Raw genomic sequence first — 13,910 nt, 5'->3', positions numbered from 1 at the left:
GAGTTGATAGAAAATACCTGACAGGCGACGCATCAAAACACAAACAAGCGTTCTGGACCGGAAACCTGTTTTTCTCAGCCGTGATGAAGTAACAAGCTAATCTGCTGTTCTCATGTTCTATATATCTTCCAGATTATTATTTATACCAAACAAGGAATTAAAAAAAAAAAAAAAGTAGCTATTGCACCTTTAAATAAAAGACTCAATGTAAATAGAGCATCATTCTGAAGTAGATGTGTGGAGATGCTACTAAAAAGTCGTCATCAAGACGCATGTCTCGCAGAAATTGTGTACGATGAGTATCGTGATACGATATTTTTGTCGTATCGGCGTTCCCGAAGGAAAACAAAAACTTTCAGCCTCCTTCACTCACGCTGACATCCAAACACGTGCTGCTCAATTCACGTTAAACCCCCAGCTCAAGACTTTTCCTCTTTCCTTTCCGTATCTCTCACTAATTACACGAAAGGTTATTAAGAGCATCGTTAAAACAGAAAGGGTGAACCGCGAGATGCATTAACGATGCTGTACTGATGTGGCGAAGGAGGCAAAAACAGCCCTTAATGATTCTTGGTTTCGACTGCGGAATATTTACAGCCTCCGCTGAATTTCTGTACGTCTCGTCTCTCCACACTTTCTTCTCAAAACGACCCACGGGCAACTTTCACTAATAGATCTGTGATCTGCATTTATTTACAGGTGCAAAATTTTTTTTAAAAGAATCTGAATCTAACCGTGCTCCAATTTGGCCATTAAAGGTCCTGTATGCAGAACTGTAACAAAGGTTCAGGAACTTTTGTTTTTTTAAAACACAAAAGAAAAAACTGCACAGAAATGCTCTTTCTGAACTGAACTCTCTCATGGGATCAGTAAAGTATTAATCACAGAGCCACGTTTGCTCTTCAGCCACACATAAAACCTGAACGTGACGAGCACCTCGGGCCGTACGCTCTGACAGAGAACGGTTCCTCTGGGGAACCGTTAAAGTCCACAATCAGAAAAAAATATATATATAAACAAATAAGCGTCATTCCTTGTTGCTGAGGTGAAACTGAACTGTCCCTGGTCCACCTTTAGTTTATCATCTTTTACTGACAAAGGTGCGAGTCGTGAAGCTCAATCTTTAAAGCTAAAAACTAATTACGTGGCTCAAATCGGTTTTTAAAAGGTGCACTATAGCCACATTTCCAGGTGAAAGACGTATATTAAAGGTACAAAGGAAAGGTGCAGTTTAGGACCCTTTTTCCCTCAGTGTGTGTGTTTATTGCTTTTGAAAATATTACCTTTTACCATCAGTGTTGTATGATCTAACAGGACACCTTTATAAACAAGTCTGAGATCTCATTTAGACACTTGAAAAAACACACACACAAAAAAAAAAAACAGGGACGGGGGGGGGGGGGGGGGGTTCAAAAGGTACAGGCGCGACTTAAAACCGTGTACGTTTTCACAGCGCAATTTCTTTACTTTTAAACTCAGGACTGATTCTCAAGAGTCACTGATCACGTAGCTTGAAACAAGAACAAACGTTAAAAAAAGACGTTCAATGCAGTGAAGGTGTGACCTGGAAAGTTAAGAGTAGCTACTTGCGTGGAGATTTTGATGTACTGGAGTAAAAGTTAACGTAGTGCACAGGACTAAGAAAAACCGGATGCTCTTGAAATAAAATCAAATTTGATCTGATTTTATTTCAAGTTCGGATTCGACCTCCTACAAGCTTCGATTTTTACACGCTCTTCTGTTACTCTGGAAACTTCGTACACTACGCTTTAACTTTTACGATGTTTACTGGACAGGACGAGAAAAACTGACGATAAAGAGTCCTGCTCTCGCTGGATGCTGACCCCGTATCCTTTCTGGAATTTGGATTAACAAGTTTAGATCTCATCTCATCTTCCAATCCAATCCAATCCGACAAAAGAGGGTTTTTTTTTTCCTTTTCTGAAAAGCAAAAGTTTTCCAAGACAGCTGGGAAACAATGCTGGAGAAAATCAGGCTCAGAACGATAAAAACACATGATTTTTTTTTTTAAATAAGTGCTTTCACATGCACTTTTCATGCCATATTAAAAATTTTCCATTAAGTCAAATCCCGGTTTATAAAAAGCATGTTGTAAACAACTGTTAGAGATCACAGAGGCAGCAGGAAATCTGCTCCATGTGCAAAACATTTTCATATTTCACATCATTTTTCTCTTTTCTTCGAGGAAAAAAAAAATCTATAAAAATACCTGGCTTGGGCCTCATCCAGGCTTTCATCAGTGATGGCCATGATCTGCTGCAGGATGTCCCCGATGTCCTGCTGCTTCCGGACCGGATCCGGGTCATTCGGGTCCCCCTGAGCGAGTCCTCCGAGCCCGGTTAGTCCCGACAGCATGCGGGTCTGATGATCATCCATGCTTTCGGATTCAAATATGAATGATAAACACACAACTGGAGCTTGGGATGGAGTTAGGTGCCTGAGTGTGAGGTCATGTACTGCGGCTGCGCAAAAAAAAAAAACCCCAAAAAAAAAACGCCTAGTGCACCTTTAATACTATTTTAAAAACACTGAAAGGCTGGACTAGGAGATTGCTTGTTTGTTTTTTCCTGTTTAAACTGCAAAAACTGTGCACAAAATATGATCTCTCTCTCTCTAAAACCAAACAGTTAAAACAAATAAACAAGAACAATTAATAAACACTGATGAACTCTGTTAATTACTCCAGACAGTGAACACAGCATCGTTCAGGCTTTCTCCTCTACAGCTTTCTTTTTAAAAACAATAGATATTGTTCGATTAACTTTAAAAGTCAAACAGTGAAGCATGTGAAGGTTGATTTTACTGTTTTTTTAAAGACGAAAATTGAAAAACCAAACCGCTAGGAAGGAATTGTTTAAAAGGGTAAACGAGAAGAATGAAGCTGCGTTCACTTTCTGCAACCGTTACAAAGCGTTTAAAAATATATCTCTCTATACACACAATACACAACAGTGGAAAAATTAAAAAGATTAAAAAGTCAGGAAGGAAAAAAAAAGAGAAATAACGCAGCACGGCACAGTTTTCGGTGTATCCAGAGTTCACTAAAATAAATCTGACTTCTGGAAACCCTTTTTTTTTTTTTTTTTTAGCAACAAAGCTAACTAGCGAACTAGCATTGTAGCCAAACTAGCTTAGCAACACAACAGAAATCATGCAGGCTAGCTGAAAAGGAGCGGAGCAGAGCAGAGTGGAGCTCGGACAGTGTGTGGAAGTGAAACATAAATTTAAAAAAAATAATAATAATAAAAATTAGGTTGAAAATATAACGCGAACCGCGCTAAACATGCCGAGCTCCATGAAGCGAAGTGGCCAGTCGGCTGCTTTGCCCCGAAAAAGCCTTTTCGCTCTGCTCCACTCGCTCAGCCCTTTCACTGGGGCTGCCAGGGTTGCCAGATTCCCCACACTACCCCTCGTGACTCGACCGGGTCTATTCTTCGCTGATGGTGATTCAGAAAGCCCGATGGGAAAACACGCAGCCGAGCCTTTCCGCGCGCGCTCCGGGCTCTGTGCAATATTCGCTTTTTAGCGCGGTTTAAAGGAAACCCTTGAACGAGGATCTCAGCGCGATCTGGCAACACGCTGTCTTGGCTACGTCACGGCGGAAGCTGGAGTATGAGCTGAAGCCTCTAGGGGCAGAGTGGTCACTCTCATTCACAGCCACACTCATCACATCACATCACATCACATCACTCTGAGTGATTAATCAAAAAACAACATTTACATGGCACTTCTAACAAATTACAAAGAGGGGAAAAAATCATCTGAGATCAGATGCGCCACTTCATCACATCACATCACATCATTCATTCATTCTGCTGCTGCTTTTACTTTTCCTCCTGACCTGACCTGGCCCGGCCCAGGGAGAAACCCCAAACTGTTCTGGGGCGTGGATGTGACAGTAGAATAGAGCAGAGTGAAAAATCCTGGAGGGTTTGTGTTCAAATAAAATGAAATGCACGACTATTTATTTAAAAACGTATTCAAAACAAATTGTGATGAGAAGAAAAAAGGCACAAGAGAAAAAGACAAAGCTGACGACTGTTCCCTGACACTTGAGGAAAGCTGTGTCGGTCTGTTATATATATATATAGTTTTATTCATTTTATAAGGATTGATTTTTCCCCCCCAACATGGTTACTGGGATGGAAGGAAAAAAAAAAGGAAACTCATGACTCTAACTAGAAAAAATAGGAACAAGAAATACATTTTTTTTTCGCAGTCCGGTTTCCATCAAATCCTGCGCTCTGATTGGCTGCCGAGCGGGTCCGTATCCTACGGTACGGACCCCGGTTATGGACCTCTGGCGACTCGCTCGATTTTCATCAAAAATCTTATAAATTTTAGCAGCATTTCTCAGGAGAATAGCATTAATTTTACAGCATGGATAGCGAGAATGACAGTGTTCACAGCGAAAGCGAGTTTTACTACCCTGAGGAAGAAGAAATAAAAGAAAACATGTCAGGAGAAAGCTAAAAACCTGTAACTGTTGCTAACGCCAAGTAAAAACACGGCTGAATCCTGAATGACTCCATTTTGTATAAATAGGGGACTACATAGGCGGCAAAACATAGTTGTTTTTTCTTCCTGCCATGGAAGTGCACTTGTATACCGAGGAGGAAGCAATTTGCATTACAGCCGTGAATGAGGATTCAAAATGGCGGCTCGGCTCGGTTTTCCCTTTCGGGCGCTCTCGTTTTCTGTTAGAATTTGGTAAAGAGAAAAATAAATATATTATTTACCAGCTTAAGGTTGGTCCGTATGGTGAAATACCGTGACCTCGGCCTTGAATACTGACCTCGGCCCAGAGGGCCTCACTCAGTACTTTCAAGACCTCGGTCACGATATTTCACCATACGGACCTCCCGTCCGTATTATTTTACTACCCTGAGGAAGAAGAAATAAAAGAAAACATTTCAGGAGAAAGCTAAAAACCTGTAACTTGCTAACGCTGAGCAAAAACATGGCTGAATCCTGAATGACTCAATTGTGTATAAATAGGGGACTACATAGGCGGCAAAACGTAGTTGTTTTTTCTTCCTGCCATGGAAGTGCACTAAAAAATGTAAAATGTAAAGCCATTTGCATTACAGCCGTGAATGAGGATTCAAAATGGTGCCTCGGCTCGGTTTTCCCTTTCGGGGGCTCTCGTTTTCTGTTAGAATTTGGTAAAGAAAAAAATAAATATATTATTTACCAGCTTAAGGTCGGTCCGTATGGTGAAATACCGTGACCTCGGCCTTGAATACTGACCTCGGCCCAGAGGGCCTCACTCAGTACTTTCAAGACCTCGGTCACGATATTTCACCATACGGACCTCCCAGCTGCTAAATAACATAGATGTATTAAAGTGAGGAAAAGCAGAAAAAAAAATTACTTTGGGGTCTGTTAAAACAGCAAAGATTTAAAAAAAAAAAAAAGGGTTTGTCCTCCTCTGTGTAGTTTCTGTAGGGAAATACTAGAATGTCTTTTATCGTCAGTGCATAAACATACAAAGAGATTTAGTTGATCATAGGAGAGCAAGGCGCCTGCGCACTAACACTTTTGGGCACTTCAGCCCAAGGCTGTCCCACGTTATAGGTTAACCTGCATGTCTTTGGACTGTGGGGGAAACCGGAGCACCCGGAGGAAACCCACGCGGACACGGGGAGAACATGCAAACTCCACACAGAAAGGCCCTCGCCGGCCACGGGGCTCGAACCCGGACCTTCTTGCTGTGAGGCGACAGTGCTAACCACTACACCACCCTAAATAAACAAATGTAAATGTATAAAATTAAATTCTATTTACCAACAAATTACCAATTTTTAATAAATAATAATAATAATAATAATGATGCAAACTTGACAAAAATAAATCAGGGTCAGTTATAAAAGTGTTTAAAAAAGGGAACTGTATTTAAAAACTACCAAAGAAATCTCTTTAGAAACATTTTATTATTAGACTTTTGAAAAAGCATTAAAATTAAAAAATAATAAATAAATAAAAAAATTAGGAACACTGAAATCAAGATACATGTGAGACTGTGATAAGAATTTTGTAACATCCCCCTTCCAAAAAATAGTCCATAAATTTGAAAAAAAATAAATAAATATGCAAAAAGTTAGCACATGCATACAGAGACTGACATATCTCTCTCACACACACTACTAGTCAAAAGTTTGTATACCCCTACTCTGCTCATTCATAGGGTTTTTCTGTATCATGATGATTTTCTACATTGTAGAACAATACTGAAGGCATCAAAACTATGAAACATCATCTCTGGAATTATGTGGTAAACAAACAAACGTTAAAAAAATACACAAAATGTTTCCTATTTCATATTCTTCAAAGTATCTGCCATTTACCCTGATAACACTTTACACACTATTGGCGTTATCTTACCCAGCTTCATGACGTCGTCACCTGGAATGCTTTTCAATTAACAGGTGTCTCGTCAAAAGTTCATCAGTGGACGAGCTTCTTACCTTCTTAATGTGTTTGAGATCAAACAGGAAATAAACAATAAAAATCACCCTCTTCCACAATACAGTATTGTGTCAAGAACAGACCAACTAAGTAAAGAGAAACAACCACCATTGTTACTTTATGACATGAAGAAGTGACTTTTAATTCAGAAAAATTAAAAGAACAAACATGGAATTAGAAGGTGTGTCCAAAGCATATATATAAAAAACCTAACGCACTAAAAGTCTTGATCCACCATCTTGCCATGTTGGCCTAAGGGTGTACAAACTTTTGCACACTGCTGCAGAGGTGATGTTTACGATCTTGGCCTTATTTTGAAAATCTTTCTGGAAAATCTTCTGCAGGTAAAATTAAACTTTATGGTTTATTTAAGAAATTGAAGAATCACCACTTTGATAGTTTGGGACGAGAGAATTGGAAAGATGACAAAAATCTTAAGAAAACAGATGATTTAAAAAAAAAAATAGAAGTTAATAAAAATAGTTCTCCTATGGGTCCATGTGGCTACTGTTTAGATATAAAATAGCTTTCTGATCCCGTGTCCATACAGTAAATGTCGCATATATACATGTTATCAATGATCCTCGCCTCATCTCTTGCAAGCGTCGCCGAGCCGTAAGCAGCGTCAGGGCTCGGAGTATTTTGGTTCCCAATTTTGTTTTACTGTGTTTTGTTCAAAATACAGTGCTGTGAACTCGATCCATTTTCAAAATAGTAAGAAAGAAAGAAAGCACTTGTTCATGAATTGTCTACGAAGCATTATTTAGTACTAATGAGAACAGTAACGACTCAAATCAAAAATTTTATTTAAAAAAATTAAAGCGAATAGCAGAAGTTTGAGAGCGGCTCCTCAATACATCTGCCAAAAAGCTTCAAAAAAAAAAAAAAAAACCTTAGAAAACCTTTCACTTGACATTTCAGAAGGACCAAACAAAAGCTGCGATAATCAAAAAGTACGTTTCCTAAAATAAACACCACTTACTCGATATCGAATCAGTAGTTTTGGCGAACCACGAGGTCAATTTCATTTATCTTTATATCTACTGATCATCTTCAGATACTACGGAGTTATAACGAGGTTTATACCGTAACAGTGTGCTATTGTTACACTCATTCTTACATCATGATGACATCGCGGCTTCGCCACTCGTTCTTGTGTACCTCTGATAACGCGAAATCAACTGTTCGTATCGCGAGATCACGATTCTCCGTTCTGGTGATTGTAATGCGTATGCGCAGTGCGCTATTGTTACACTCATTCTTACAACACGATGACATCGCGGCTTCGCCACTCGTTCTTGTGCATCTTTGATCACGCGAAATCAACTGTTCGTATCGCGAGATCACGATTCTCCGTTCTGGTGATTGTAATGCGTATGCGCAGTGCGCTATTGTTACACTCATTCTTACAACACCATGACATCATGGCTTCGCCACTCGTTCTTGTGTACCTCTGATAACGCGAAATCAACTGTTCGTATCGCGAGATCACGATTCGCCGTTCTGGTGATTGTAATGCGTATGCGCAGTGCGCTATTGTTACATTCATTCTTACATCATGATGACATCACGGCTTCGCCACTCGTTCTTGTGTATCTTTGATAACGCGAAATCAACTGTTCGTATCGCGAGATCACGATTCTTCGTTCTGGTGATTGTAATGCGTATGTGCAGTGCGCTATTGTTACATTCATTCTTACAACACGATGACATCGCGGCTTCGCCACTCGTTCTTGTGCATCTTTGATCACGCGAAATCAACTGTTCGTATCGCGAGATCATGATTCTTCGTTCTGGTGATTGTAATGCGTATGCGCAGTGTGCTATTGTTACATTCATTCTTACAACACCATGACATTATGGCTTCGCCACTCGTTCTTGTGTACCTCTGATAACGCAAAATCAACTGTTCATATCGCGAAATCACGATTCTCCGTTCTGGTGATTGTAATGCGTATGTGCAGTGCGCTATTGTTACACTCATTCTTACAACACCATGACATTATGGCTTCGCCACTCGTTCTTGTGTACCTCTGATAACGCGAAATCAACTGTTCGTATCGCGAAATCACGATTCTCCGTTCTGGTGATTGTAATGTGTATACGCAGTGCGCTATTGTTACACTCATTCTTACAACACCATGACATTATGGCTTCGCCACTCGTTCTTGTGTACCTCTGATAACGCGAAATCAACTGTTCGTATCGCGAAATCACGATTCTCCGTTCTGGTGATTGTAATGCTTATGTGTATACGCAGTGCACTACTGTTACACTCATTCTTACATCATGATGACATCGCGGCTTTGCCACTCGTTCTTGTGTATCTTTGATAACGCGAAATCAACTGTTCGTAACGCGAAATCACGATTCTTCGTTCTGGTAGATTGTAATGCGTATGCGCAGTGCGCTATTGTTACACTCATTCTTACAACACCATGACATCATGGCTTCGCCACTCGTTCTTGTGTATCTTTGATAACGCGAAATCAACTGTTCGTATCGCGAAATCAGGATTCTTCGTTCTGGTGATTGTAATGTGTATACACAGTGCGCTATTGTTACACTCATTCATACAACACCATGACATCATGGCTTCGCCACTCGTTCTTGTGTATCTTTGATAACGCGAAATCAACTGTTCGTATCGCGAAATCACGATTCGCCGTTCTGGTGATTGTAATGCGTATGCGCAGTGTGCTATTGTTACACTCATTCTTACAACACCATGACATCATGGCTTCGCCACTCGTTCTTGTGTACCTCTGATAACGCGAAATCAACTGTTCGTATCGCGAGATCACGATTCGCCGTTCTGGTGATTGTAATGCGTATACGCAGTGCGCTATTGTTACATTCATTCTTACATCATGATGACATCACGGCTTCGCCACTCGTTCTTGTGTATCTTTGATAACGCGAAATCAACTGTTCGTATCGCGAGATCACGATTCTTCGTTCTGGTGATTGTAATGCGTATGTGCAGTGCGCTATTGTTACATTCATTCTTACAACACGATGACATCGCGGCTTCGCCACTCGTTCTTGTGCATCTTTGATCACGCGAAATCAACTGTTCGTATCGCGAGATCATGATTCTTCGTTCTGGTGATTGTAATGCGTATGCGCAGTGTGCTATTGTTACACTCATTCTTACAACACCATGACATTATGGCTTCGCCACTCGTTCTTGTGTACCTCTGATAACGCAAAATCAACTGTTCATATCGCGAAATCACGATTCTCCGTTCTGGTGATTGTAATGCGTATGCGCAGTGTGCTATTGTTACACTCATTCTTACAACACCATGACATTATGGCTTCGCCACTCGTTCTTGTGTACCTCTGATAACGCGAAATCAACTGTTCATATCGCGAAATCACGATTCTCCGTTCTGGTGATTGTAATGCTTATGTGTATACGCAGTGCACTACTGTTACACTCATTCTTACAACACCATGACATTATGGCTTCGCCACTCGTTCTTGTGCATCTTTGATAACGCGAAATCAACTCTTCATATCGCGAAATCACGATTCTCCGTTCTGGTGATTGTAATGCGTATGCGCAGTGTGCTATTGTAACACTCATTCTTACAACACCATGACATTATGGCTTCGCCACTCGTTCTTGTGTATCTTTGATAACGCGAAATCAACTCTTCATATCGCGAAATCACGATTCTCCGTTCTGGTGATTGTAATGCGTATGCGCAGTGTGCTATTGTTACACTCATTCTTACAACACCATGACATTATGGCTTCGCCACTCGTTCTTGTGTACCTCTGATAACGCGAAATCAACTCTTCATATCGCGAAATCACGATTCTCCGTTCTGGTGATTGTAATGCGTATGTGCAGTGTGCTATTGTTACACTCATTCTTACAACACCATGACATCATGGCTTCGCCACTCGTTCTTGTGTACCTCTGATAACGCGAAATCAACTGTTCGTATCGCGAAATCACGATTCTTCGTTCTGGTGATTGTAATGCGTATGCGCAGTGTGCTATTGTTACACTCATTCTTACAACACCATGACATTATGGCTTCGCCACTCGGTCTTGTGTATCTTTGATAACGCGAAATCAACTGTTCGTATCGCGAGATCACGATTCTTCGTTCTGGTGATTGTAATGTGTATACGCAGTGCGCTATTGTTACACTCATTCTTACAACACCATGACATTATGGCTTCGCCACTCGGTCTTGTGTACCTCTGATAACGCGAAATCAACTGTTCGTATCGCGAAATCACGATTCTTCGTTCTGGTGATTGTAATGCGTATGCGCAGTGTGCTATTGTTACACTCATTCTTACAACACCATGACATTATGGCTTCGCCACTCGGTCTTGTGTATCTTTGATAACGCGAAATCAACTGTTCGTATCGCGAGATCACAATTCTTCGTTCTGGTGATTGTAATGCGTATGCGCAGTGCGCTATTGTTACACTCATTCATACAACACCATGACATCATGGCTTCGCCACTCGTTCTTGTGTATCTTTGATAACGCGAAATCAACTGTTCGTATCGCGAGATCACGATTCGCCGTTCTGGTGATTGTAATGTGTATACGCAGTGCGCTATTGTTACACTCATTCTTACAACACCATGACATCATGGCTTCGCCACTCGTTCTTGTGTATCTTTGATAACGCGAAATCAACTGTTCGTATCGCGAGATCACGATTCGCCGTTCTGGTGATTGTAATGTGTATACGCAGTGCGCTATTGTTACACTCATTCTTACAACACCATGACATCATGGCTTCGCCACTCGTTCTTGTGTATCTTTGATAACGCGAAATCAACTGTTCGTATCGCGAAATCACGATTCGCCGTTCTGGTGATTGTAATGCTTATGCGTATACACAGTGCACTACTGTTACACTCATTCTTACATCATGATGACATCGCGGCTTCGCCACTCGTTCTTGTGTATCTTTGATAATGCGAAATCAACTGTTCGTAACGCGAAATCACGATTCTTCGTTCTGGTAGATTGTAATGCGTATGCGCAGTGCGCTATTGTTACACTCATTCTTACAACACCATGACATCATGGCTTCGCCACTCGTTCTTGTGTATCTTTGATAACGCGAAATCAACTGTTCATATCGCGAGATCACGATTCGCCGTTCTGGTGATTGTAATGCTTATGCGTATACACAGTGCACTACTGTTACACTCATTCTTACATCATGATGACATCGCGGCTTCGCCACTTGTTCTTGTGCATCTTTGATAACGCGAAATCAACTGTTCGTATCGCGAGATCACGATTCTCCGTTCTGGTGATTGTAATGCGTATGTGCAGTGCGCTATTGTTACACTCATTCTTACAACACCATGACATCACGGCTTCGCCACTCGTTCTTGTGTACGTCTGATAACGCGAAATCAACTGTTCGTATCGCGAAATCACGATTCTCCGTTCTGGTGATTGTAATGCGTATGCGCAGTGCGCTATTGTTACACTCATTCTTACAACACCATGACATCATGGCTTCGCCACTCGTTCTTGTGCATCTTTGATAACGAGAAATCAACTGTTCGTATCGCGAGATCACGATTCGCCGTTCTGGTGATTGTAATGCTTATGCGTATACGCAGTGCACTACTGTTACACTCATTCTTACATCATGATGACATCACAGCTTCGCCACTCGTTCTTGTGCATCTTTGATAACACGAAATCAACTGTTCGTATCGCGAGATCACGATTCTCTGTTCTGGTGATTGTAATGCGTATGCGCAGTGCGCTATTGTTACACTCATTCTTACAACACCATGACATCACGGCTTCACCACTCGTTCTTGTGTACGTCTGATAACGCGAAATCAACTGTTCGTATCGCGAGATCACGATTCTTCGTTCGGGTGATTGTAATGCGTATATGCAGTGCACTACTGTTACACTCATTCTTACAACATGATGACATCGCGGCTTCGCCACTTGTTCTTGTGCATCTTTGATAACGCAAAATCAACTGTTCGTATCGCGAGATCACGATTCTCCGTTCTGGTGATTGTAACGCGTATGCGCAGTGTGCTATTGTTACACTCATTCTTACAACACTAACACTGTGGCTTCGCCACTCGTTCTTGTGTACCTCTGATAACGCGAAATCAACTGTTCGTATCGCGAGATCACGATTCTCCGTTCTGGTGATTGTAATGCGTATGCGCAGTGTGCTATTGTTACACTCATTCTTACAACACCATGACATCATGGCTTCGCCACTCGTTCTTGTGTATCTTTGATGACGCGAAATCAACTGTTCGTATCGCGAGATCACGATTCTCCGTTCTGGTGATTGTAATGCGTATGCGCAGTGCGCTATTGTAACACTCATTCTTACAACACGATGACATCACGGCTTCGCCACTCGTTCTTGTGTAACTTTGATAATGCGAAATCAACTGTTCGTATCGCGAGATCACGATTCGCCGTTCTGGTGATTGTAATGCTTATACGCAGTGCGCTATTGTTACACTCATTCTTACATCATGATGACATCACTGCTTCGCCACTTGTTCTTGTGCATCTTTGATGACGCGAAATCAACTGTTCATATCGCGAAATCACGATTCTCCGTTCTGGTGATTGTAATGCGTATGCGCAGTGTGCTACTGTTACACTCATTCTTACAACACCATGACATCACGGCTTCGCCACTCGTTCTTGTGTACGTCTAATAACGCTAAATCAACTGTTCGTATCGCGAGATCACGATTCTCCGTTCTGGTGATTGTAATGCATATGCGCAGTGCGCTACTGTTACACTCATTCTTACATCATGATGACATCACGGCTTCGCCACTCGTTCTTGTGCATCTTTGATAACGCATAATCAACTGTTCGTATCGCGAGATCATGATTCTCCGTTCTGGTGATTGTAATGCGTATGCGCAGTGTGCTACTGTTACAGTCATTCTTACAACACCATGACATTATGGCTTCGCCACTCGTTCTTGTGTACCTCTGATAACGCGAAATCAACTGTTCGTATCGCAAGATCACGATTCTTCGTTCTGGTGATTGTAATGCTTATGCGTATGCGCAGTGCGCTATTGTTACACTCATTCTTACATCATGATGACATCGCGGCTTCGCCACTCGTTCTTGTGCATCTTTGATAACGCGAAATCAACTGTTCGTAATGCGAAATCATGATTCTCCGTTCTGGTGATTGTAATGCGTATGCGCAGTGTGCTACTGTTACAGTCATTCTTACAACACCATGACATTATGGCTTCGCCACTCGTTCTTGTGTACCTCTGATAACGCGAAATCAACTGTTCGTATCGCGAGATCACGATTCTTCGTTCTGGTGATTGTAATGCGTATGCGCAGTGCACTATTGTTACACTCATTCTTACAACACCATGACATCATGGCTTCGCCACTCG

General features: G+C 41.4%; 1 protein-coding gene across 3 annotated transcripts in view; it reads right to left on the bottom strand.

The window, feature by feature from the left end:
* Positions 1 to 3,564, bottom strand: part of pbx4 (pre-B-cell leukemia transcription factor 4) — a 145,625-nt gene extending 142,061 nt beyond the window's left edge. For 2 of the 3 annotated variants that reach the window (XM_060942550.1, XM_060942552.1), the window contains exon 1: positions 2,231 to 3,562. In XM_060942550.1, the coding sequence (XP_060798533.1) occupies positions 2,231 to 2,397 (167 nt within the window). In that variant the 5' untranslated portion in view covers positions 2,398 to 3,562. Of the gene's footprint in view, positions 1 to 2,230 lie in introns of all 3 variants that reach the window. The other variant, XM_060942551.1, reaches the window with a different exon arrangement.
* Between the last annotated feature and the right edge of the window lie 10,346 nt (positions 3,565 to 13,910).

This window comes from Neoarius graeffei, chromosome 16 (assembly GCF_027579695.1).
Source record: "Neoarius graeffei isolate fNeoGra1 chromosome 16, fNeoGra1.pri, whole genome shotgun sequence".
NCBI lineage: Eukaryota > Metazoa > Chordata > Actinopteri > Siluriformes > Ariidae > Neoarius > Neoarius graeffei.
The sequence above is the reverse complement of the archived record's forward strand: the minus strand, read 5'-3'. Positions and strand labels throughout refer to the sequence as shown.